Consider the following 23,421-nt stretch of genomic DNA (forward strand, 5'->3'; position numbering starts at 1 on the left):
ATTATATTAGTTACATATATTTAAACATATAATTTTATATTTTATTTGTAATAATATAAATTTAGTTAATATTAATATTACAAATATATTAATATATTTGTAATTTTTCTTTTTCTGTATATTAAGCTCTTTAGAAACAGACCTCACTCTATTCCTATCCCTACAACAGTGCCTGGCACATAGTAGGCTCCCAGGGACTATGTGTCGATGAATGAAGAGAAGCCTGCAGGCTAGCAGGCAGACGGGTATAGATTAGGCAGTGATAGCATAGCAGGCTGAGTGTGATTCAGAGGGGCTGACGTGGTGCCATGGAGAGGTGGACAGAGCCTGCCAACTGAGGTCTGAGCAGACTTCCCAGAGCAGTGGCATTTGGCCAGGGCTTTCAAAGACAGATGAGCATAACTTGGCAGACTGAGGAACTGGGGGGCCATTCAGCGTGGAGTGGTAAGCCTATATAGAGGGCCTGAGGCAAGGAAGTGTGGGAATGGAGCCTGGTATGGAACAGGGTCTAGAAAGTTGGAGGAAACTAAGGTAATGCAGGATTTGGCTGCTGTGACCACTGCCCACATCCTGGACAAGGTTGCCCTGGGCCTCGTGTTTGCAGGGTGGAGCCTGCTCTGTCTAAAGGGAATCTGCCTGGCTCCAGAGCTCCCCTCAGCTGGCACACCAGTTGAGTGTTGGCGGCACTGGGACGGGCATTTCTCCAGCTGGGGCCCCTTCCCCAGCCTCAAGGCTCGTGAGTTTCATGAGCTTTGTCTCTTGCTTCTGACCAGGTGGTGAAGAAGGTCAAGTCCATGCAGATGTTCCACATGCCTGTCACCACAGCCATGCAGGGAGACCGGCTCGGCATCTGTGTCACCCAGTTTGATCCCAAGCTGCTAGAACGCGGCTTGGTGTGTGCGCCTGAGTCCCTGCACACCATCCATGCGGCCCTCATCTCCGTGGAGAAGATCCCATATTTCCGAGGTCCCCTGCAGACCAAGGCCAAGTTCCACATCACGGTGGGCCACGAGACGGTCATGGGCCGGTTGATGTTCTTCAGCCCTGCTCCTGACAGCTTTGACCACGAGCCTGTGCTGAATGCCTTTGACTTCTCCAGAGAATACCTGTTCCAGGAGCAGTACCTCTGCCAGGATCTGGCGCCAGCAGCAACAGGTAGTGGCCAGACCAACGAGAAAGCAGGCCAGGCCACAGATGGCCACTGCCCCCGGCAACAGTGGGCCCTCGTGGAGTTTGAAAAGCCTGTCACGTGCCCTCAGCTGTGCCTGGTGATTGGCTCCAGGCTGGATGCAGACATTCATGCCAACATGTGCCGACTGGCCTTCCACGGCGTCCTACTGCACGGGCTGGAGGACAAGAACTATGCGGAGAGCCTCTTGCCTAGGCTGAGAGTATACAAGCTGAAGCACAAGCATGGCCTTGTGGAGCGGGTAAGTAACCCCTCCCTGCCCATCGCTCTTCTTTCAAGCTTGGGTGGCTGGGATGTACAGTTTGGCATCTGAGATGAGAGCCAGGAAGGCCTCAGAGACCTTCTAGTCCCAACTTCTGTAGTTTTTAGACAAGGAAACTGAGGCCTATAGTAGTCGAGTAGCCCAAGTTGTCTTAACCTGTCAGTCATCCTGCTGGGGCCTAAACTTAGGCTGGGGAGCCTACTGTACCCACAGAAGCCCAGCTGCCCCTTGCCCTCCTCTTACTTAGGTTGCAGAGGTACCCGCATAGGGCAGAGCAAGCCTGGCCTCTCACACAAGCCAGTTTCAGACAGTAGCATTTCACCTGGGCCAGCAGCCAACAGTGTCAGTGCCCTCCCTGAGCTTTGGATGGGAGGCTGCCCTGATGCTAGGCCCTGGCTCTCATGTGGGGGCTGAGCCTCCATTAGGCAGGGTGGCTGTTGTATCTTTCCCCAGTTGGTCTTGTCAAGGGAGGGAGCATGGCTGGTCATATAGGCCAAGCTAGGTCAAGTCTGTTGTCAGCCTGTGGGGTGGGGGAGTAGGAGCTAATGGTGGCAGGGGGTGCCAGAGAGCAAGAGTTAGGAAGATGACACAGGGCAGGGTCCACACTGCTAGCTTTCTGGGCTATCTGACATCACTGGAGGTAGATCTTAAGAGTGTGGGTGAGCCAGTCTAGTTTGTACGCCTATCATTGGGATAGACAGATGTGGTAGCCTGAGAGAGCCTACACAGGTTCCCAAACTCCTGGAAACTCCTTCTCCCATTGGGTGGGGGTGGGGTGGGCTTGCGGTGAGGGTGGGCCCATCCACCCCAGCATTTGTCCCTGCAGATCTGAGTGGGAATCCATGCCTACTGGGCCTCAAATAAATGTACAAATCTCACTGTCCCTCTGGCTGGCTGCCTGATTGTGGGCCCATGTAGATAAAAAATGGCTGTGGGTGGGCCTGGGACTGAGTTTTAGTTGACCAAGCATGGCGTTGCTGAGACTCCAGTGTTGGGGAGCGCAGACTCCTAGTGGGGTGTGTGCTGAGGCTCTCAGCAGGCCCTGAAATTCTGTTCCTCGGACAATGGGACAAGGTCCCCCGCTGGTCTAGCCCTCCCCAAGTCAGTGCAGCTCCAGTGCAGTTTCAGACCCACCCCAAGCAGGTGCTCAGGAGAAGGTGCCTAGGGCCTTGGACATTAGACAGTGTTGTGATTTCTGTCACCCACCACCCTTCCTGTCTCCCTCCCTTCTTCCAGATCCCCAAGTTTTTTCCTCTGGAACTCTCTGTCATTGCAGACGCTTCCCCGCCCCTCCTCCTCCTCACCTGAGAAGGCTTAGGCCCTATCCCTCATCCTCTACCACCCCTATACCTAAGCCGCCCTCTGGTGGGCAAGAGAGAAGCAGCCCCTTTCTTACGCACAGTCCTGGACCCAGGACCCCAGCTCTGTGAGCACAGCCCTGCAGCTCAGCCAGGCAGGGCTTGGTCATCCTGCATCGCTGCTGCGTGTTAATCGTGGAGCTGGGCCTGCATCCCATCTCGGCTGTTCTCTGGGCGGGGGGCTGTCCTCTGTGAACGTGGGTTTTCTCATCTGCAGAGCCGTGGCATATGCCTAAGCTCCTGGGGTCACTGGGAAGTGTCAAGAGCCGACCATGGTAGCCTGTCCAAGGGCTCCATCAGCCCTAGGCCAGCCCCCAGATGCTGGTTGAAAATGAAGGTGACAAAGCATGTGTCAATCATTTGTCTAGCTTGATTTATTAGCAGCATTATGAAGCATAATTATTCCACGGTGGCATAGCTACCATGGAGTAATGCCCTACTTGGTGTGTTCACGAATCTAATTGTCCCCACTCAGGCCTGTCACTGGTGGGGCGGCAGTTCTCCTTCAAGGATGGGAGCATGGGGAGCAAGTAAGTTTGTGAGGAGCCAGTAAACGCACTCCTGAAATTACTCAAGCTGGGGTTTCCTTGGTGGGAGACTTTCCTTCCTGGTAGGGTTGGTAAGGCATTGAATTTGGGGATCAGAGGCACAGGGCTCAAACCCTGGCTATGCCGTATGGCACTGCATACCTTGGACAGCTGTTTTATCAGCATCCTCATTCGTTCAGGGGCAAATTGTTAACCTCACAGGGTTAACAAAGGAGCCACCATAGCATAGGGCATCATATGTACAAGTGAACTCTAGCACAGGCGCAGCAGGAAGGCTGGGCTGGTTGTAAGGGGCGGCCCTGTTTGCTTTAAGCAGGGCCCAGAGTGCCCAGAAATTTTCAGATTGTTTGGTTAGCTATGTTCTGGGCTGTGTGGCAAACTGGTCAGCTGTACATGCCTGGGGCCTGGCAGGCATGGGCTTTAGTTCTACCCTCGCTGCCTTCTAGTTTGGAAATAGGGCAGTCATGAGACTTGACTGCGTCTGGGGAATGTCGCAGTGCTACCCTGTGGGGTGAGATGGAGGCAAGATGGGGGACTATATATATGTAAGGGCCCGAGATCAGTGCTTGGCTCCTAACTCTGTGCTTGCTGTTTTTATGATTATTAATTTTCAAACTGTTAGAGTCAGAAAAATAAATCCTGGAGCCTGGGGCCAGAATGGTATTTCAGTTCTTTCGCCAGGACTTCATTATCCCTCTCCAATGTCAGGAGCCATCCTGAGCTGGTGGAAATGGCATGTGGCTTAACTCACTGGTGTCACCTAGAGCGACTATGGCCAATGGGCCACATTCAAGCAACTGGCCTTGCCCCATTTCTAATCATCTTACAAGCTAGTTTTCTCTGGACTCGCTTTCTGAACTGCTGCAATCAAACATAATATAATTAGCTCACCACTGGAAATGGCTTTCCTTGCCCAGCAACAACAAATGAGTCACTTAGAAACTGACTATGGTTCCAGCCTCATTCTCATTCCGTGTGTGTGTGTGTGTGTGTGTGTGTGTGTGTGTGTGAAGAAATTCTGCTATGATGAGAAAAACTGAAATTTTCTCATTTTTTCTGACCATTGTTTTCCTGTTAGCTGGGAATATTGTGATATTAATGTATGCTGTATTTAGTCAGCAGAGCCAATAATAAATACAACACTTTGCTATGTAATTCTATAAAATAATATCCACACCTTACTGAGCCTTAGAAGTGTGACATTCGAAGTCTAGTTTTTCTGTTTTGAATACACACTAGTGGCTATGCACTGTTAATACAAGTAAATAACCAAAACATGTGGTTAGATAAGAATCGGTGGAGCAATCCCCGCGTCACTATGATTTGTTGTACGCTCAGCACCTCCTAGGTCTCTGTTGCAACTGCTCACCTCTGCTGCTGTGGACAAGATGGAAATGAGTGGGCATGGCTGAGTGCCAGGAAAGCATATTTATGGACACTGAAATTTGAATTTCTTAGTTTTCAAACATCATGAAATAGTCTTCTTTTGCTGTTTTTCAACCCTTTCGAAAATATACAAAACCATTCTTAGCTCAAAAGCCACACAAAAACAGATAGTGGGCAGAATTTTGCCCTCCAGCTATAGTTTGTCAACCCCCAATCTAAATGGAGTGCACATCCTCCAAGGAAAAATCTAATGTCATCTACAACCAGAAGTCCTCTGCTCTCTGCATTCCCTAGGAGTCAAGTCCTGGGGTGGGTTTCAGGTTAACAGAGCCAGTCCGGAGGTCTCACGCCAGGGGGGAGAAGGGAAATAAAGTTGTTCTAAAGGGCTGTCTTTCTGGGGAGAGGACATGGGGAAGGGAGTTAGAGCGTATGGTGGTGAGGGAAATCATTAGTACCCCATGTTCAAGTAAAAAAATATAGAAATGTGTATAAGATTATGAACACAGAGAAAGGGAAAGAAACTATGAATGGAATGGAAAAGTATAGTAGAACTTCCTCATTCACTAAGGAAAAACTAGAACAAATTTGATTAGACCAACAAAAATGAGGAAAACAAGAATGTTGTTCATAAATAATAACAAAAACAGAACAAAATTAAGTATCAGTCATACTAAATATGAATAGCTGAGTTGTCCTATTTAAATACAGAGACTGATAGATTGGATAAAAACACAAAATCTGGTTATATGCTGTTTATAAGAAACACACAACGTGATAAACAAAGGTTAAGAATAGAAAGATGGATAAAAAGATGTCAGGTGACTATAAACAAAATGAAAGCATTAGTGGTAATATTAATTTCAGACAAGCTGGAATTTAAGATTAAGAGTACTAACCAAGAGGAAGGTCCAAGATGGAGGATCAGGTAAACACTATACCTGCTGCCTCCTAGGATCACATCAAAATTACAACTAAATTAAAGAGTAATCAACCTCAAGAATCATCTGAAGACTGGTTGAACAGAACACCCTATAAAGATATAAAGAAGAGGTCACATCAAGACTGGCAAGATGCAAAATGGGCTGACCCCAAATCCTCCTGTAGTGGCTGAGCACTGGGAGGGACACCTCAGTGGTGGAGGTCCCCCGTGAAGAGGGAAGGGTCCTATCCCAGCCCCACACCGGGCTCCCCAGCCCAGGGGTCCTGTGCTGGGAAGAGGAGTCCCTACAACATCTGGCAGTGAAAATCAAGGAGTAATCTGTCAGTCTGTCTCAGTGAGATGGAGGGTGGCTAGAAACCCACACATCCTCTTAAAGGGCCTACACACATACTCGCTTGCAAACACCCACCTGGACTCCAGTGGAGGGGTGGCAATTTGAGAGGTGCCAGAGACATACAGGGAATGACTGAGTTGTGTGGGTCTGTCTGGGGCCAGGGCTGCAGGAACAGCTGCCATTGTCCCTGTGTGGAGCCTGCCTCACATGTAGCCTACAGGAGGGCACCATCTTTTCTGTATTGATCTCTTTCCCAAAGAGCCAAATCTGAGACCACATCAGTCTGGTAAAACCTGTGCATGCACACCACCTTAGTGATCACCCGGCTCCCCGCACTCCCCAGCTAGTGCTGCATCACCAGGAGCATCCTCGGCTCTTGGGTAGGCCCAACAAGCTGCAGAAGGCTTTTGTAGCACCAGACAGCCCGTAGCCACCTAGGGAACTTTTGGTGGCAAGCAGTCATCCACAACTCATGCTACATCGTCTCTTGGGCAGCTCACAAGGCAAGTGGTGGCTGGCCATGATGTTCTCAGGGCATTTTGCAAAGTGCTCACAGGTCTGGCACTGGTTCAAGAACTGAATCTGCATTAACTTTGTAAAAACCACAGCCCACACCCTGTGACTCCTTAGAGAACCCCAGTCCGCCCAGCTGGTGCTCCATCACTTGGGACACTCTCAACACCAGGTCAAACAGCCTGGCCTGTGCACCTAAGGAGGATCTTTCAACAGTTGAGCCTTACAGGCAGGTGGCAACAGGCCTAGGGGGGCCCTGGGCCTTTTGCTAAGCTACCCCAGGCTCAGTATTATTGGCAGCCGACCTTGGTTCACAGTGAGTCCCCACACACACAACTCCAGGTCCAGCATAGGCAGCAACCAATCGCATATAGCTTTGTAGCTCCTATCTGGTAGCTCCGGGCCGGTCATAGGCAAGGCTGAAATTGGCCTGCATGGGAGCACCTCCCAAGAGGCACCAGAAACAACATACACAGAGACCAGCATCAGACCACACCAGAGCACTACCTGGTTAGCCCCACAAGCAGCACACCCAAAGGGTCTTCTCAACAGGCACAAAACCCTGCTGGAATGAATCCCCCTCTGAGGGATCAGCCCCCACATACACTGTGGGCATCACCAATCCTCACAGTCACACTGGGAGTCAATCCTACCCACTGGTACACCAAAAGCAACCAAGGCTCAACTATAGCAGAAGAACACACTCAAGGGACACTCCTGGAACACATGCGCAGGAGTTTAGGGAGACTGAGCCATTGGACCACACAGAACACATACTACATAAGGCTACCCAGCAAAGACTGAGAGACATAGGAGATCTACATAATATATAGAAGCAAACAGAGAGAGGCAGCCAGAATGAGGAAACAAAGAAACATATCCCAAATAAAACAACAGGAGAAACCTCCAGAAATAGAACTAAATGAAATGGAGGCAACCAGCCTACCACAGACAGAGATTAAAACACTGGTTATAAGAATGCTTAAGGAACTTAGTGAAAACTTCCACAAAGAGGTAGTAAACATAAAGAAGGACAGAGAAATCATAAAAAAGTACCAGTCAGAAATAAAGAATACAATAACTGCAATGAAGAATACAGTAGAAGGAATCAACAGCAGATTCAGTGAAGCAGAGGATCTAATCAGCAATTTAGAAGACGATATAGCAGAAAACACCCAATCAGGACAACAAAAAGAAAAAAGGAAAAAAAAAAGCACACACACAAAGATAGTTTAAAGGACCTGTGGGGGGACAACACCAAACATAACAACATTCACATCATAGGAGTACCAGAAGGAGATGAGAAGGAACAAGGGATCAAGAACCTATTTGAAGAAATAATGACTGAAAACTTCCCTAACCTGTTGAAGGAAATAGACATACAAGCACAAGAAGTACGGAGAGTCCCAAACAAGATGAACCCAAACAGGCCACATTATAATTAAAATGGCAAAGGTTAAAGACAAAGAGATTTCTAAGAGCAGCAAAAGAAAGACAACTAGTTTCTTTAAAGGGAGTTCCCATAAGACTATCAGCTTACTTCTCAACAGAAACTTTGCAGGCCAGATGGGAGTAGCAGGAAATATTCAAAGTAATGAAAAACAAGGGTCTATATCCAAGACTACTCTACCCAACAAGGCTATCACTTAAAGTTGAAGAAGAGGTAAAGAACTTCCCAGACAAGGAAAAAGCTAAAGGAATTCATTACCACCAAGCTGGTATTATAAGAAATGTTAAAGGAATTCTTTAAGAAGGAGAAGGGGAAAACAACAAAAAAAAGAAAAAGAAAAAGAAAAAAGAAGATTGAAAATAGGCGTAATAAAATGGCAATACCTATGTACCTATCAATAATCACTTAAGAAGATCCATGCATATGCTATCTATAAGAGACCCACATTAGATCAAAAGACACACATAGACTGAAAGTAAAGGAATGGAAAAAGATATTTCATGCAAATGGAAATGACAAAAAAGCTGAGGTAGCAATACTTAGACAAAATAGACTTTAAAATGAAGACTATAATAAGAGACAAAGAAGGATGTTGCATAATGATAAAGGGATCAATCCAACAGAAGAAAATAACCCTAATAAACATCTATGCACTCAACATAGGATCACCTAAGTATATAAAACAAATATTGACTGACATAAGACAGAGATTGACAGTGACAACATAGTAGGCGTCTTTATCACCCCACTGACACCAATCGACAGATTCTCCAGACAGAAAATCAACACGGAAACAGTATCTTTAAATAACACACTAGACCAGATGGATTTGATTGATATTTTTTTGAGCATTTTGCCCCAAAGCAGCAGAACATACATTCTTTTCAAGTGTACATGGAACATTTTCCAAGATAGACCACATTAGGCTACAAAACAAGTCTCAATAAATTTAAGATTAAAATCACATCAAGCATCTTCTCTGACCGCAATGGTGTGAAACTGAAAATCAATTACAAGGAAAGAACTGAAAAACCCACAAACATATGGAAGCTAAATAACATGCTACTAAATAATGAATGGGTCACCAATAAGATCAAAGAAGAAACCAGAAGCTACCCTGAGACAAACAAAAATGAAAGCACAATGACCCCAAATCTATGGGACACAGTGAAAGCTATCCTAAGAGGGTAATTCATAGCAATGCAGGCCTACCTAAAGAAACAAAAAAATCTCAAACAGTCTAACTTTACACCCAAGGGAACTGGAAAAAGGACAGCTAACAAAGCCCAAAGTGAGGACAAGGAAGGAAATAATAAAGATCACGGCAAATATAAATGAAATAGAGGCTAAAAACACAATACAAAACACCAAGCAAGAAAAGACTTGTACTCAGAAAATTATAAGACATTGAAGACAGAAATTGAACCAAGAGCTGGGTGTTTTTTTTTAAAGATAAACAAAATTGGCAAACTTCTAACCAAAGCCATCAAGAAAAAAAGAGAGGACCCAAATAAAATCAGAAATGAAAGAGGAGACATAACAAGGGATACGACAGAAATACAAAATATTTTAGGAAAATTCTACGAGCAACTATATGTCAACAAATTAGGCAATCTGGAAGAAATGGATAAATTCCTAGAAGCGTACATCTTCCAAGTCTGAGTCAAGAAGAAACGGAGAATCTGAACTAACAAATTACTACTAATGACATCAAATCAGTAATGAACAAGCTCCCAACAAATAAAAGTCCTGGACCAGATGACTTCACAGGTGAATTTTACCAAACATTCAAAAAAGAATTAACACCTGTTCTTCTCAAACTATTCCAAAAAGTTCAAGAGGAGGGAAGGCTCCCAAGCTCATTTTACATGGCCACCATTACCCTGATTCCAAAACCAGACAAAGACATTACAAAAGAAACTGTAGGCCGGTATCCCTAATGAACACAGATGCAAAAATCCTCAACAAAATATTAGCAAACCCAATTTATCAATACATTGAAAAGATCACATACCACAATCAAGTGGGATTTATTCCTGGTATGCGAGGTCGGTTCAATATCTGCAAATCAATCAATGTGATAGCACCACATAAAATGAAAAATAAAAATCATACAGTCCTATCAATGATGCAGAAAAATTGTTTGACAAAATCCAGCATCCATTTATGATAAAAAGTGTCAGCAAAGTGGGAACATATCTCAACATAATAAAGGCCATATAAGACAAACCCACAGCTAACGTCGTACTCAACAGGGAAAAGCTAAAGGCATTCTCCTTAAGATCAGGAACAAGGCAAAGATGTCCGATTTCACTACTTTTATTCAACATAGTACTGGAGGTCCTAGCCACAGCAATCAGACAAAGAAAAGAAATTAAAGGCATCCAAATTGGAAAGGAAGAAGTAAATCTGTCATTATTTGCAGATGACATGATACTATATATAGGGAACCCCAAAGATTTCACCAAAAAACGATTAGAACTGATAAATTAATAAAGTAAGACACAAATTTAATATTCAGAAATTGGTTGCATTTTTATATAATGAGCTATCAGAAAGAGAAATTAAGAAAACAGTCCCATTTACAATTGCATCAAAAAATAAAATAAAATATCTAGGAATAAATTTAATCACAGAAGTAAAAGACCTGTACTCAGAAAATTGTAAGACATTGAAGGCATAAATTAAAGAAGATACAAATGGAAGCATATACCATGCTCATAAATAGGAAGAATAAATTAAAATGTTCATACTACTCAAAGCAATCTATAGATTCAGATTTGAATCCCTATCAAAACACTAATGGCATTTTCACAGAACTAGAACAAATAATTCTAAAATTTATATGGTACCGTAAAAGACCCCGAATCACCACGGCAATCCTGAGAAAAAAGAAAAAGCGGCAGGTATCACACTACCTGATATCAAATTATACTACAAGACCATAGTAATCAAAACATCATGGTATTGGCATAAAAATAGACACATAGATCAATAGAACAGAATAGAGAACCCAGAAATAACTCATGCCTATATGGTCATTTAATCTATGACAAAGGAAGCAAGAATATACAGTGGGGTAAAGATGTCTATTGAATAAATGGTGCTGGGAAAACTGGACAGATACATGCAAAAATATGAAACAGGACCGCCTATTTATGCCATATACAAGAATAAACTCAAAATGGATTAAAGACTTAAATGTAAGACCCGAAACCATAAAACTCCTAGAGGAAAATATAGGACGTAATCTCACAGACATTATCCTTAGTAATATTTTTACTGATGTATCCACTTGGGCAAGGGCAACAAAAGAAAAATAAACCAATGGGACTACATCAAACTAAAAAGTTTTTGTACAACAAAGGAAACCATCAATGAAACGAAAAGACAGCCTACTGAATGGGAGAATATATTTGCCAATGATACATCTGATAAGGGATTAATATCCAAAATTTATTTAAAAATTCATACAACACCAGGAAAACAATCCAATTAAAAAATGGGCAGAGGACCTAAATAGACATTTCTCCAAAGAGGACCTACAGATGGCCAATAGACATATGAAAAGATGCTCAATGTCACTAATCAGAGAAACGCAAATGAAAACCACAATGAGATTCCACCTCACACCTGTCAGAATGGCTATCATCAATAAATCAACAAACAACAAGTGTTAGCGCGGATGTGGAGAAAAGGGAAGCTTTGTGCACTGTTGTTGGGATTGCGAATTGGTACAGTCACTATGGAAAATAGTATGGAGGTTCCTCAAAAAATTAAAAATAGAATTACTTTATAACCCGGAAATTCCACTCTTGGGTATTTATCCAAAGAAACCCAAAACACCAATTCTAAAAGATACATGCACCCCTATGTTTACTGCAGCATTATTCACAATAGCCAAGATATGAGAACAACCAAAATTCCCATCATTAGACAATTGGATAAAGACACTGTGGTTCATATATAAAACAGAGTATTACTCTGCCATAAAAAATAATGAAATCTTACCATTTGCAAACATAGATGGACCTAGAAGGTATTATCCTAAGTGAAATAAGTGAGACTGAGAAAGACAAATACCGTATGATCTCACTTATACGTGGAATCTAAAGAACAGGATAAACTAGCAAACAACAGAAATAGACTCATAGATACCAAGACCAAACTGATGATTGCTAGATTGGGGGGGATGGGTGAGAAAGGTGAAGGGATTAGAATGTACAATTGGTAGTTACAGGACAGTCATGGGGATGTGAAATCCAAACGCTAGTTCTCCAGAGGCACAGAGGCGCCATGCCTGGCCCTGGCCATTTGGGAAGGAACCCTCAGCCCAGGGTCCCCAGCAACTGGAGGGCAGGGGACAGGAGCTCCAAGAGGCAGACAGGACCAGCTACTAAAGCCAGGCTCTTTATCCCCAAGCAGGGAAAACACTGCAGGCTAGGGGCTGGGGGAGGCTGGCTTCTCCTGTTCAACTTGTGCTGGAGAAATTCTATTAGCAAGGCCAGCAGAATGGCCTACAGAGAGGCTGTCCACTCGCGGTCCCCAGCCTCGCTTCTCTCACCTCGCCTTCTAGTCTCACCCTGCGTTCCAACACCCTGGGTTGACTTGAGTCATCTGACCATCACTAGTCACTTACTCTGTGTGGTCCTGTTTTCTCATTTGTAATGAACAGAAGTGGGGCACATGAGGGCTAAATGCCAACGGTGGCGCGTGCCCTGCACCCCTGCCTGCTCCATTTCACACCTCCTACTGTTGCCACACTCCAGGGGGCCCTCCTTGCCTCCCCATCCACCCACCTCCCTCCCTGCCCTGGCAGTTTGCACAACTCCACCCAAATCATTTTCTATAAAACAAAGGAGGACCTGCCAGCTGTTACTCAAAAATCTCTTTTCAGCCCACCTCACCACCAGGACAAAGACAGTGCTCACACCTTAGCACACCACGGCTGGCTTGCCAATAATTGTGAAGGCGGGTGCTAGAGCGTGGCAGGCTATGGAGGCAGGCAGGCAGGGCCAAGTAGATACTTCCTTGAGATTAAGGCTGGAGGTAAGGAGAGGGCCAAGCATGGCGGTGTCTGTAGGCCAAGGCTGCCAGAAGCCCAGGGAATTAAGGCTCCAGCCAGACAGCCTTGCCAGCATCCCAGGGACTGCTGTGTGGATTCCCTGCAGGTGTAAGATTTGGGGCAAGTCTCTTCCCCTCAGTTTCCTTACTAGAGAAATGGGAGCTATATCTCCCCTATTTTACCGAGTAGTATAAGGCGTGGAGATCAGTCTATGTACGATGCTGAGTGCTGTACCTGGCACAGGGTAGGCAGTGGCATCCTCATTGCTGTTTACTCAGACTTTCCTCATGGCACAAATGCTGGGTTCCCAGCTGGGGTGGTAGAAAGAAGCTGGCACCCCTCCCCCCCCATAATGGGATCAGGCCAGGCATGCTGGTCACCCTGGGTCTGGCACCCACTGATACCGGACGGGAAGGGCTTAGGGCTGGGCCAGAGGAGGCTGCAGCATTGGCGCCACCAAGTATAAACAGGCAGACACCACCAGGATCGCTGGCCAGCTTTGAAGTCAGAAGCAGCGCTGCTTCTCGGCTCCTGGCTTGTCTGCTGCACTGCTGATGGCTTGTTAAATATGTCCATGATGCAGACTGGTGCAGCCGTTATGGAAGGCAGTGTGGAGGTTCCTCAAAAAGTTACAAATAGAATTACCATATGACCCAGCAATCCCTCTCCTGGGGATCTACCCAAAAAATCTGAAAACATTTATACATAAAGACACGTGTGCTCCAATGTTCACTGCAGCTTTGTTTACGGTGGCCAAGACATGGAAACAACCAAAATGTCCTTTGATAGATGAATGGATAAAGAAGTTGTGGTATATATACACCATGGAATACTATTCAGGGGTAAGAAAAGATGATATAGGAACATTTGTGACAACATGGATGGATCTTGAGAGTGTAATGCTGAGCGAAATAAGTCAGACAGAAAAAGCAGAGAACCATGTAATTTCACTGATATGTGTTATATAAACCAAAAACAACAAAAGAACAAGACAAACAAATGAGAAACAGGGCATTTGTGCAGGGCACGTGCCTCCGTTGGCACTCATAGACACAGACAATAGTTTAGTGGTTACCAGAGGGTAAGGGGAGTGGGGGGTGGGAGATGAGGGTAAGGGGCATCAAATATAAGGTGATGGAAGGAGAACTGACTCTGGGTGGTGAACACACAATGGGATTTATAGATGATGTAATACAGAAGTGTACACCTGAAATCTATGTAATTTTACTAACAATTGTCACCCCAATAAATTTGAAAAAAAAGAAAAAGAAAAAAAATGTGTCCATGACACCAGGAAGGTGCTGGCTATTGTGTGGGCTAGCCTATGACTGTCCCTGGTGAGCAGAGTCTCCTTGATATCCTTCCCGAGCAGGGGACATCTGGCAGGCTTGGCGGCTCCAGGTAGGCAGCTTTAGCACTCCAGCCCCGGGAGGAAGCAGCATTGTGGTCCAGCCAGCCACTGGCTCATTGTGCTGCCCCTCGCTCCCCAGGTGCCTGTCCGCAGGCTGAAGGCTATGTCAGCTCCCAGGCCACTCGAGAAGATAGGTGCCCCTGAAGCAGAAGCTGAGAAGGTGATCTCCTTAGGGATGCAATCAGATGGCTGTCCTAGTGTTCTGGCCCCAACCCGAACTCTCAGACTCTCTCCTCCCTTGCACATGTCAGCATCGATAACTGAGAGTCTCACTTGGCCTGTTAGCCTTTTGAAAATTGCATTTTTGTTCGTATATAGACACAGGGTCAAGGCAGCTTGACGTGGTAGAAAGAGCTGGCTCTAGACACCAGTGCACTGAGCAGGCACTGGCTTGGCCTGGCTGTGTGCAAGTCTCTCTCCCCCAACCCCACTCCATAACCTTTTTTTTTAAAGGAGCTGTGGTGGGGAGTTGATGAGACCACATGTGCAAGGGACCAGGCATGAGGTCTGGGTGTGATAAAAAAAAATATGGTAAATGCTGCTGCCCAGTGCCATTCAGTGGAAAGGCAGGGATCTTTAGTATGGGAAGTGGCGCATCAAACCTTAGTCACAGTGTGTGACAAGTTAAACTTGTTCGGTGCAGTCAGTCGGGTGTGAGGTACAGTTGGGAGGTGTGTTTTAAAGTGTCTGTAAATCATGGATCACGAACACTGCATTTACATGAAATGAGCAAACGGTTTCATCCTCCATCATGACAATGCTCCGTGTCACACATGGCTTCCGGTATATGGCGATTTCTGTCAAATAAAAACATTATGGTGTGTCCTCATCCACCTTATTCACTGGATCTGTTACTGTGCGACTTCTGGCTCTTCCCCAAAGTCAAAATGATTCAGGACATGGAGGCAGCCACGACAGTGCAACTAAAGACACTCACGAAAGAGGACTTCCAGAACTGCTTCAGAAAGTGGCAAGGATGGGGATAAGTGTGTTCAAAGTGAGGGGGAGTATTTTGAGGGGTATAAATGGCAATGTGTCTTACTATAATAATTTTTTTTAATTTAAACGTTCACCATAGTTTTTGATCACGCCTCATTGTATTAAGTGCTCAGTAATGTCTTCTTTTTTCTCCATGAAAAAGCAGCTGCCTTTGGGACCATGCCTTTGTACCTCCTGATTAGGCACTTTAGCTGTATGGGTGCCTAAGTGATGGAAAAGAGGAGCAGGGAGGGACTCAATGGGGATAGGTGATGGGGGGGGGGGGGTCTGAGAGACAGGACACCTGCTCAGTGGTGGCTGGCCCAGATTTGAGAAAGACAGCTGTGGGAGTCTGAGAGCTGGGTGTGGTCAGCGGCGGGCAGAGTCCTCCCTGGGTCGGTGCCCTGTGTGATGGCCGCCGCTGGGCCTCCTCACCCTGAGCCTCGGGAACCTGCTTGACACAATGAGCTGAATTGCAGGTTAATTCCCTCTCCTGGGCTTTACCTCGGGGGGTTTCGATGAGGCTGATCCTTGCTGACAGCATACGTTCACATCAGAAATCTCGTCTCTTCACAACAACAGCCTTGGAGGCGGATACGTTTGTCTTGTTTCACAGGCGAGAACACTGAGGCTCAGAGGACTGACTTGGCTTGTCCAGGGTTCCATATAGCCCTGCACTCAGAGGAGGAAAAGGCTGGCCTTGCTGAAATGTTTCCTATGCCAAACAAGGAGGGATGGTACCAGAACATCATCAGCATCCCAGGGGAAGGTGTCAACCCTGATGGCCTTGAACTGCCCTGGAAGTGTTAACACCCCATTTGCGGAGGGGCCTCAGAGAGGACTGAATGGAGGAAGAGGGGAGACCTGAGGGCAGCCCCCAGCAAGTCTGTGCTGAGTATGTGTTAGTGTCCTTGCTTTGCTTCTGCAGGTTCAATAAGTCTCTATATCTTGTGGTTTCTGGTTATGTTAGAAGATTTCCCTGTCTCAAATGGTGCTTCCATTCTCCACTTTAGCTTCTCTAGTTTGACATTCTTCCAGTCGAGATTCTTTCCTCTGGGTAGTCATCTTGCTACCAAGTCTTGGGTGTTCTTGCCAACATCAACACCCCTAATCCTAACAACAGCCTTTTTCAGAGGAAGAAACTGAAGGTCAGAGGAGTCCCTTGCCAGGTTGTAGAGCTGGAAGAGGCAGAGTTAGGACTCAAGCCTTCCCAGCCCCTTTTCTCATCAGGAGGATACCAGGCCTCCTGACAGCAGACCCAGCTCAAAGCTCCATTTCACAGCTCACTGCCCCTCTTTTTGGTGCTGCTTCTCCAATTTGAATCAGAATAGTCACTTCAGAACTTGGGCAATTCCCAAGCCTCATCATGGGATCTGGGCCCTGAGAGAGACACACACATGTAATGACATAATTATGTGCACCAGCAGCCAAGTCCCCACTCAAAAGCTGGGGACTATGGGGACTCACCTGGCACGTAAGCAAGGGGCTGGCTTCTATGTGCAGCCAGTGACTGCTCCAATGACTGAAGGCTAATAAATGAAGCAAATTATTCATGCAAACAGTGAAAGTCCCCCTTTAGAGCTATTGTTGGAACTGTGCTGGCCCCATTTCAGCATTGTTCCCCAAGAGCAAGGCCTGCTGAGCAAATCCCACATGCGTTGCCTTTGCTTTGACGTCACAATGATTGATTTCAAAATGAAAAACCTCCAACTGTTCCCTGGTTTTTCCTTGTTGAATGTGCTGGTGTCTGATCTCTGAGGTCTCTCCTTTAGTGGGAAGAGTGTGTAATTTGGAAAGGAGCCCAACTGTTGCATATGCACATATACACATATTCTATAGATGGATAACGCTAAGGAAAGCCATTTCCCCAGTTCCTTGCCTTCAACACCCGGAACAGATAATGACCCTGGTCTTCCTGAAGCTCTCCAGAAATATAGCCCTTACTGCCTTCATCAGGAAGGGCTATTGTCCCTCTCCCAACCAGACTTTTAATTCAATGAGGTTTCATGCAGCAGACATTTGCGTCCCCTCTTAGCACCCACCTCACTCCTGCCCCTGGTAATTTCTGGAGGGGGTTTGTTCTGGGATGCAGAAATACGCTTAGGCCAGCTCCTGCGGGGCAGCTGGTGCAGGCAGGCTGCAGCTATACTGGGGGACTGGGAGACCTGCGCACAGGCGTCGTTCTTGCCTTTCCTACCACTCCCACTGCAGCCCTCTGGCCGGCAGGCTGCTGTGGGAGATTGCTATGTCAGCCAGCAAGGTCTGCTCACATCTGCGGGGCAGTGGCCAGCGGGGTTGGGGGCATAGACCCTGTGGTCCTGTGTGGTGCAGCTGGGGGAGATCCAGGGAGGGAATGTGGGACAACAGGGTCTCCGTGTGAATCCACAGCAGCTCTCTTTCTCCACATTGTAGACGGGAGCTGAGGCCCACACAGGTTAAGCCATAGGCCAGTCCCCAAGGCCTCCACACTAGGGTTTTGAGCCCGGGTAGTCTGGCTCCAGAGCCCCAGCTCTAACCTACTATACAAGCAGCAGCTCAACCATGCCCTCTGGGATCTGCCCTTCTGCTGCAAAACCTTAAAGCCACGTTGGACAGCAGCGCTCCAGTCTGCTCTTAGCCCCTTTTATCTTTCCTTACACCTGGCCCCATTCTCTTAGCCTTTGCCCTCAGTGTTCTCTTGTCTCTAGTATGCCACATTTTCCCAAGTACAGAGGCCTGTACTGGAACTAGTTACTTGGAATTCACCAGCACCACAGATGGAGAAAGCTCACCCTTCCTCCAACCTCATTTTGTGGGTGAGAAAACTGGAGGCTCCGGGAATCAGTAGTTCACCTCACTTGCCTTTCACGTGCTCCGCGTCTGACCTGCAGCACCTCACAGCAGCGTGTCCATGGGCAAGCACATCTTCCTTTCACAGTAAGGTGCTCCAGCCCATCACACTTCCTGCATCATGTGGCCATGCTCCACCTCTTCTCCCTCCCTGCATCCTTCCCTGTAGGCAGCCCATGGGGGCTAGGTCCCTGCATTTGGGGATCAGTTCTTCCAGAGGCCTGGGGTTTCAGCAGCTGGGACTGGGGGGTGGGGCTGCCTGGTGCCCTTGGCCCACACTTGGCAGACCAGCTTGGCTCCAGCCAGTCACAGCCTGGCTCAGGGGAGCCCAAGGGATGGAGCATGCTATGGCGGGGCTCCTTCACAGCTGCCAAATCTCTGTCAGGAACCCCTTAGCTCTTGTTCCTTGGGGACACCGAGCAGCAGGAAAAAGTAGAATGTGTGACTTAGGGTAAGTCCTTTAACCTTGCTGAGTCCCTGCAGCACTTTTCTAAAGATAAACTAATGATGTGGAGGCACCTCTCCCAGAATGTGGCTGAGGACAACTTACGGCTTTCATCTGTGGCAGGCCAAGTGGGGCATAGAGCCAAGGGCCAGGAGTCTGAGGCGGGGAGGGATTGCTGCTGGCTCCTAGAAGGATCCACTCAGGCTGCTATAAAGTGACAGTGTAGACTGTCAGTGGGCAGGGGGACACTAGTGTTCCTCAGACCAGGTTCCTAGAGATGTGCTGAAGGCCAGCCTCCCCACTTCACCATCTGACCTACAAATGGAATCGAAGACACCGAAGGTAGTGGGAGAGGCCATCACTCCCAGTCAGCAGCACTGGTGTGTCTTCTGGCCAGACCATAAGACAAGAGCACAGAAGTGAAAGAGACACTCCCTTTGAACCTGAACTCCTTTTTAAACTGCCACTCCAGCTCCAGTGAGACTATGAGGCCAGCAGCAGGATGGAGCCCTTTGGGACCTCCTCAGAGGGTCAGAAATAGCCCATTCACTTCTCACCTTATCCCGGATACTTACAAAAATAATGTGGTAATGTAGGTCAGTGAACTGAATGGCATCACACCAGCAGGATTACAGCCCCTGCCAGCCCACACACTGGCCCACTCGGTGAAACGAGAATGTAAACAAGAAGTGCTGAGTGCCCTCCACTTCCCAGCCCTAGGCCTGTGTTTATGTAGCACTTAGACCAACTTTGGGGTTCTCGCTGTCTGCCATGAAGGCCCTGAAGCTTTTTGAAATTCTCCTGAAGTTAATAAAATTAGTCTGCCCTCATTGCAAAACCCTGGCTTGGGGAGAGTTGGATCTTCCACTGTCTCCATGGCATTTAGCTTGTTAATATTTTATAACTAAAAGGAAGGAGGGGGCAGGGAGGACATAAAAGTCTTGTGAAAGGCCTTTTTGCTAATAGGTAGCATGCCTGCCATCCCCGGGCTCCGGTCGCTGGGAAGCCCAGCACCAGGCCATTGGAAAGCCAAGCAATGGGCCGACTGTGTTCTTGCTTGGGAGAGACCAGCACTGGGTGTGCGAGACAGCTAGGCCCAGGGCAGGTTTGCTGGCTCACTCTTTGATGAGCATATTCCCCCCAACCACATCCACTAGAGTGATTTTCTTTTACTCCCAAAGAGCTACCTTCTCTCACTGGTTTCTCCCTCCCCACCTCTATATCATGTACATATTTACTGGAACCTGCTATGGATCAGGGCCGTGTAAGTCTCGAGTTGTTTGGACAGGACTCGCGGTCTGTCTGGTGGGAGAGACAGACCAGCCGGGACAGGAGGGGCCTGCCATGGGGGAAAGCTGCCTGAAGGAGGGTGTGCCCAAGGTGAGCTCGGAAAAGGAGGGAGGGAAGTATGACAAAGGGGCACAAGAAAATTTTTTGGGGGGTGGGTGACAGATATGTGTATGTTCAGCAGCTTGATTGTGGTGATGGTTTCATGTACACATATCCTAACATCAAATTATGTACCTTAAATATGTGCATGCTATCGTATATCAGTTGTGCCTCAATGAAGCTGTTAAAAAATGAAAGACCGCAGACATGAGCAAACACTGCACATGTCCCAACACCCATGGTGAGGCGTGCATTCCACATTTACTCCGGCATTCAGGGAGCAGCCAGTGAGCGAGTGCAGGCATAGAGGAGAAAGACACGTTTTTGCCTTCACGAACCTTGTGTCCTGGTTGGGATCAATGAAGAGTAACAGATAAAGCTGTGCCATACATCAGGGAGCACTCTGCCCTCTGAAGACAGAGACAGGCAGTGGGGTTGCAGAGGAGCGGGGGCAGGAGGCAGGCTGCAGTCAGCCATGGCCTCTGAGGACACAGCCGGCGAGAAGGCCGTGACGGGGGGTCTGTGCAGGGCGCCGGAAGCTGGCACAGAAATGGAGTACCCTGTCCTCCAGTACACAGTCCACAGGCAGTGGGGCAGAGGCAGATGTAAACATTACCTTTCCCTAGGCCATGTATGAGTCCCTTGAAGCAGGAGCTTTGATTTGTTACCAGGCACATGGTAGGCTCTCAATGGAAGAATGGGAGAACAGTACTACGAATGTGGTGAGGACTTGCTGTCTGAGAGAATACCTGCCTGTGTTACTTGTTTGGTTCCACTGGTGCCTTTAGAAGATGGTTCTCTGAGTAGGATGGAAGCTCCTGGTATAAGCACTGTCCTTTTTCATTTCTCGGCCAGCTGCTGTGCTGGGGCAGGTCTTGTGTCTCAGCCACATCTGTCTCAGGCTAGCCAAAGCCGGGGACCCTCCCATGCTGCCCCAGCAAGCCCGGGACACCCTGGCAGTACCACCTGCCTGCTTCTTCAACTTGGCATGAGTCAGCCTCAGTCTTGTTCTGCTTCGCAAGGGCCCAGCAGACTTGGGTTTGCGTTTCTGCTGCACCACTGACTGGTGACCACAGCCCACAGATCTTGCCTCTGAGCTCAGCTGTGCCCTCTCTGAAGTAGGAATGAAAAACCTGTAAACAAAGGTGCTCAAGGGGTCAATGCCTTGGTCAACAAAGGCTGAGGGGCTCTGAGGATTGAGGGGCTGAGAGGTTCTGAGGGTTGACGAGCTGAGGGGCTCTGAGGCTTGAGGGGCTCTAAGGGCTGAGAGGCTGAGGGGCTCTGAGGCGTTCTCTTTCTCCCAGTGATAGGCAGCCTCAGAAGCAGAGGCTGAGTTAGGGACAGTTGGCAGCAATGACCGACTTCAATCATAGGAAATGTGGAATGGCTAGTCCAGAGCTGTTGGGGTCCTGAGCACTGACTATGCCAGGCTGAGCTGCTGAATGTGAGTAGATGGGCCCTGCCTCCCAAGCTCCTGGCCATGCTGGGCACTCAGCTCCATATGCAGGCTGTTCTGGTGTGGGGCCAATGGTCCTGGGACCTAGGAAGCCTAGGAAAGCGTTGGGGCTGGTGCCATCTGTTTGCCCTGACTCTGCATGTTTGGAAGTTCAGAAGAACCATCTGCATTCAGTTCACCCAGCAGCTTTGCTGGACGCCCACTGCAGCAGAAGTAGCATCCACAGACAGGGCAGAGCTGGGGAGGGAGAGCAGAGCCCACAGCAGCCCAGCCGACCAGGGTTCCTCTGCTGGAGCCGAGTCCTGAAGGACGAGGAGGAATTCACGTATGGGAATGAGATTTGTGAATTATAAAGGGCTGTGCAAGTGGAAATGATTATTCTTATCATTATTTGTATCCGATTCATCCATCACCGGGGAGAGGAGGAATGTGAGTACCTTTTATCAGGCGCTATGAATCAAATAGAATAGGATATGTTTTTCCAAAAGGTTTTTAGGGTAAATGGGACAGTTTCTGCATTTCAGAACAATCCATTTGGGGCCCTTGGCTGAATCTTGGGCAAAAGTTTCTGAGGCTGAAGACAGCCCAGCTCACGGGGGTCCCCCAGGAGTTTCCACCTCAGAAAGGGATCCTGGTGGAGGTGGCAGGTCCCACCACTGATAATACCTCCAGCCTCCACACTGCTGCCTGTGCCAGCACCCGCTCGGGCTAGACCCTGTCCCCAGAAAGTACCCAGGCCAGTACACGGGGCCTGGAGAATAAGGAGGAAGCTCCCAAATTTCTCCTGTGGCTCCCAAGGCCAGGTGGAGCATGGGCCCCACTCCAAAGAGCAGCAAATCTCAGGAAGAAACTGTCAGCCCTGCTGAAGTCCTCTGGGGCCTGGTCTGGTCTGGTCTTTAACGCACACACACACACACACACACACACACACACACACACCTACTTCTGTTTTACACAGAGGCCCAGGACCTTCCTGGCACAGGCCCTGGGGAGGAGCTGGGCAGGGCAGGGAGGCCACCTGGCAGTGGTCTCCTGGCCATGCCACCTTCCCTGAAGGGGGTACCTGAGCGTTGAAAGGCCTCAGGAGAGGGAAAGTAGCCCTTTAGTCTTTTCTATGCTCACTCTCTGGGGAGAAGGTTCAAGATGAACACAGCGTGTGGTGAAATCAGAGCTGTATCAGTCTGACTTTTCCATGCACACGTGTGTCCCTCCTCTCAGCCCAGGCCTCCACCAAGAGGCGAGGGAGCACGAGCTCAGCAGCAGAGTGCCCATGGACACTAGGGAATCAACAGAAAATGGGACTTGTGCTGGGATAGGGAAAGGAGGGTGTCATGGAGGAGGGGGCAGTGGGGTTATGTAGTAGATGTGGGCCAGGCCAGGAAGGGGCCTCTGGGCAGAATGAGTAAAGCCTTGGGCTAAAATGCATCAGTATTACCATCCCCACTTCACAGACAAGCCATGTGACATATCCAAGGTCATCCTACATGTGGCCTAAAAGTGCCTGTATTGGGTTGGGGTGGCAGAGGCCAGGTTCTCAGAGGCACCTCATGGGAGAGGAAATCAGAGAGAGGGTGAGGCATCTTCTAGAAAGCCTGGATGCAGGCTCAGGAGTCATCCTCTCGGCCTGAGGTATCTGGGAAAGCTTTCATGGGGAGAGTGCCACTAGCAGTCATTAGGCCAGTGCTGGGGGCAGGCTGGGCAGAATGGCCACACAGAGGAGGGTGTAGGCCGGCGACTTGGGATTTTCAGCTACCACCGTCCTGTGAGCTCTGTGACTTCGGGCAGATGACCTAACTGTGCTGTGCCTCTGTTTCCTCATCTGTCAAGTCGAGAAAGTGCCTCTCGTGTTGCTGCTGTGGGGCTAAGCA

At 47.9% G+C, this 23,421-nt stretch overlaps 1 protein-coding gene across 4 annotated transcripts in view; it reads left to right on the forward strand.

Annotated features, from left to right (window-relative positions):
- EEFSEC (eukaryotic elongation factor, selenocysteine-tRNA specific) overlaps window positions 1–23,421 on the forward strand; it is a 292,225-nt gene that overhangs the window by 219,059 nt on the left and 49,745 nt on the right. For all 4 annotated transcript variants that reach the window (XR_012498843.1, XM_074340481.1, XM_074340480.1 and 1 more), the window contains exon 5: window positions 774–1,430. Coding sequence is in view for 3 of the 4 variants with exons in the window: in XM_074340481.1 (XP_074196582.1) it covers window positions 774–1,430 (657 nt within the window). In the remaining variant the exon portion in view is untranslated. The remainder of the gene's footprint in view (window positions 1–773; window positions 1,431–23,421) is intronic.

Source organism: Rhinolophus sinicus, linkage group LG09, assembly GCF_036562045.2.
Source record: "Rhinolophus sinicus isolate RSC01 linkage group LG09, ASM3656204v1, whole genome shotgun sequence".
In the NCBI taxonomy this organism is placed as follows: domain Eukaryota; kingdom Metazoa; phylum Chordata; class Mammalia; order Chiroptera; family Rhinolophidae; genus Rhinolophus; species Rhinolophus sinicus.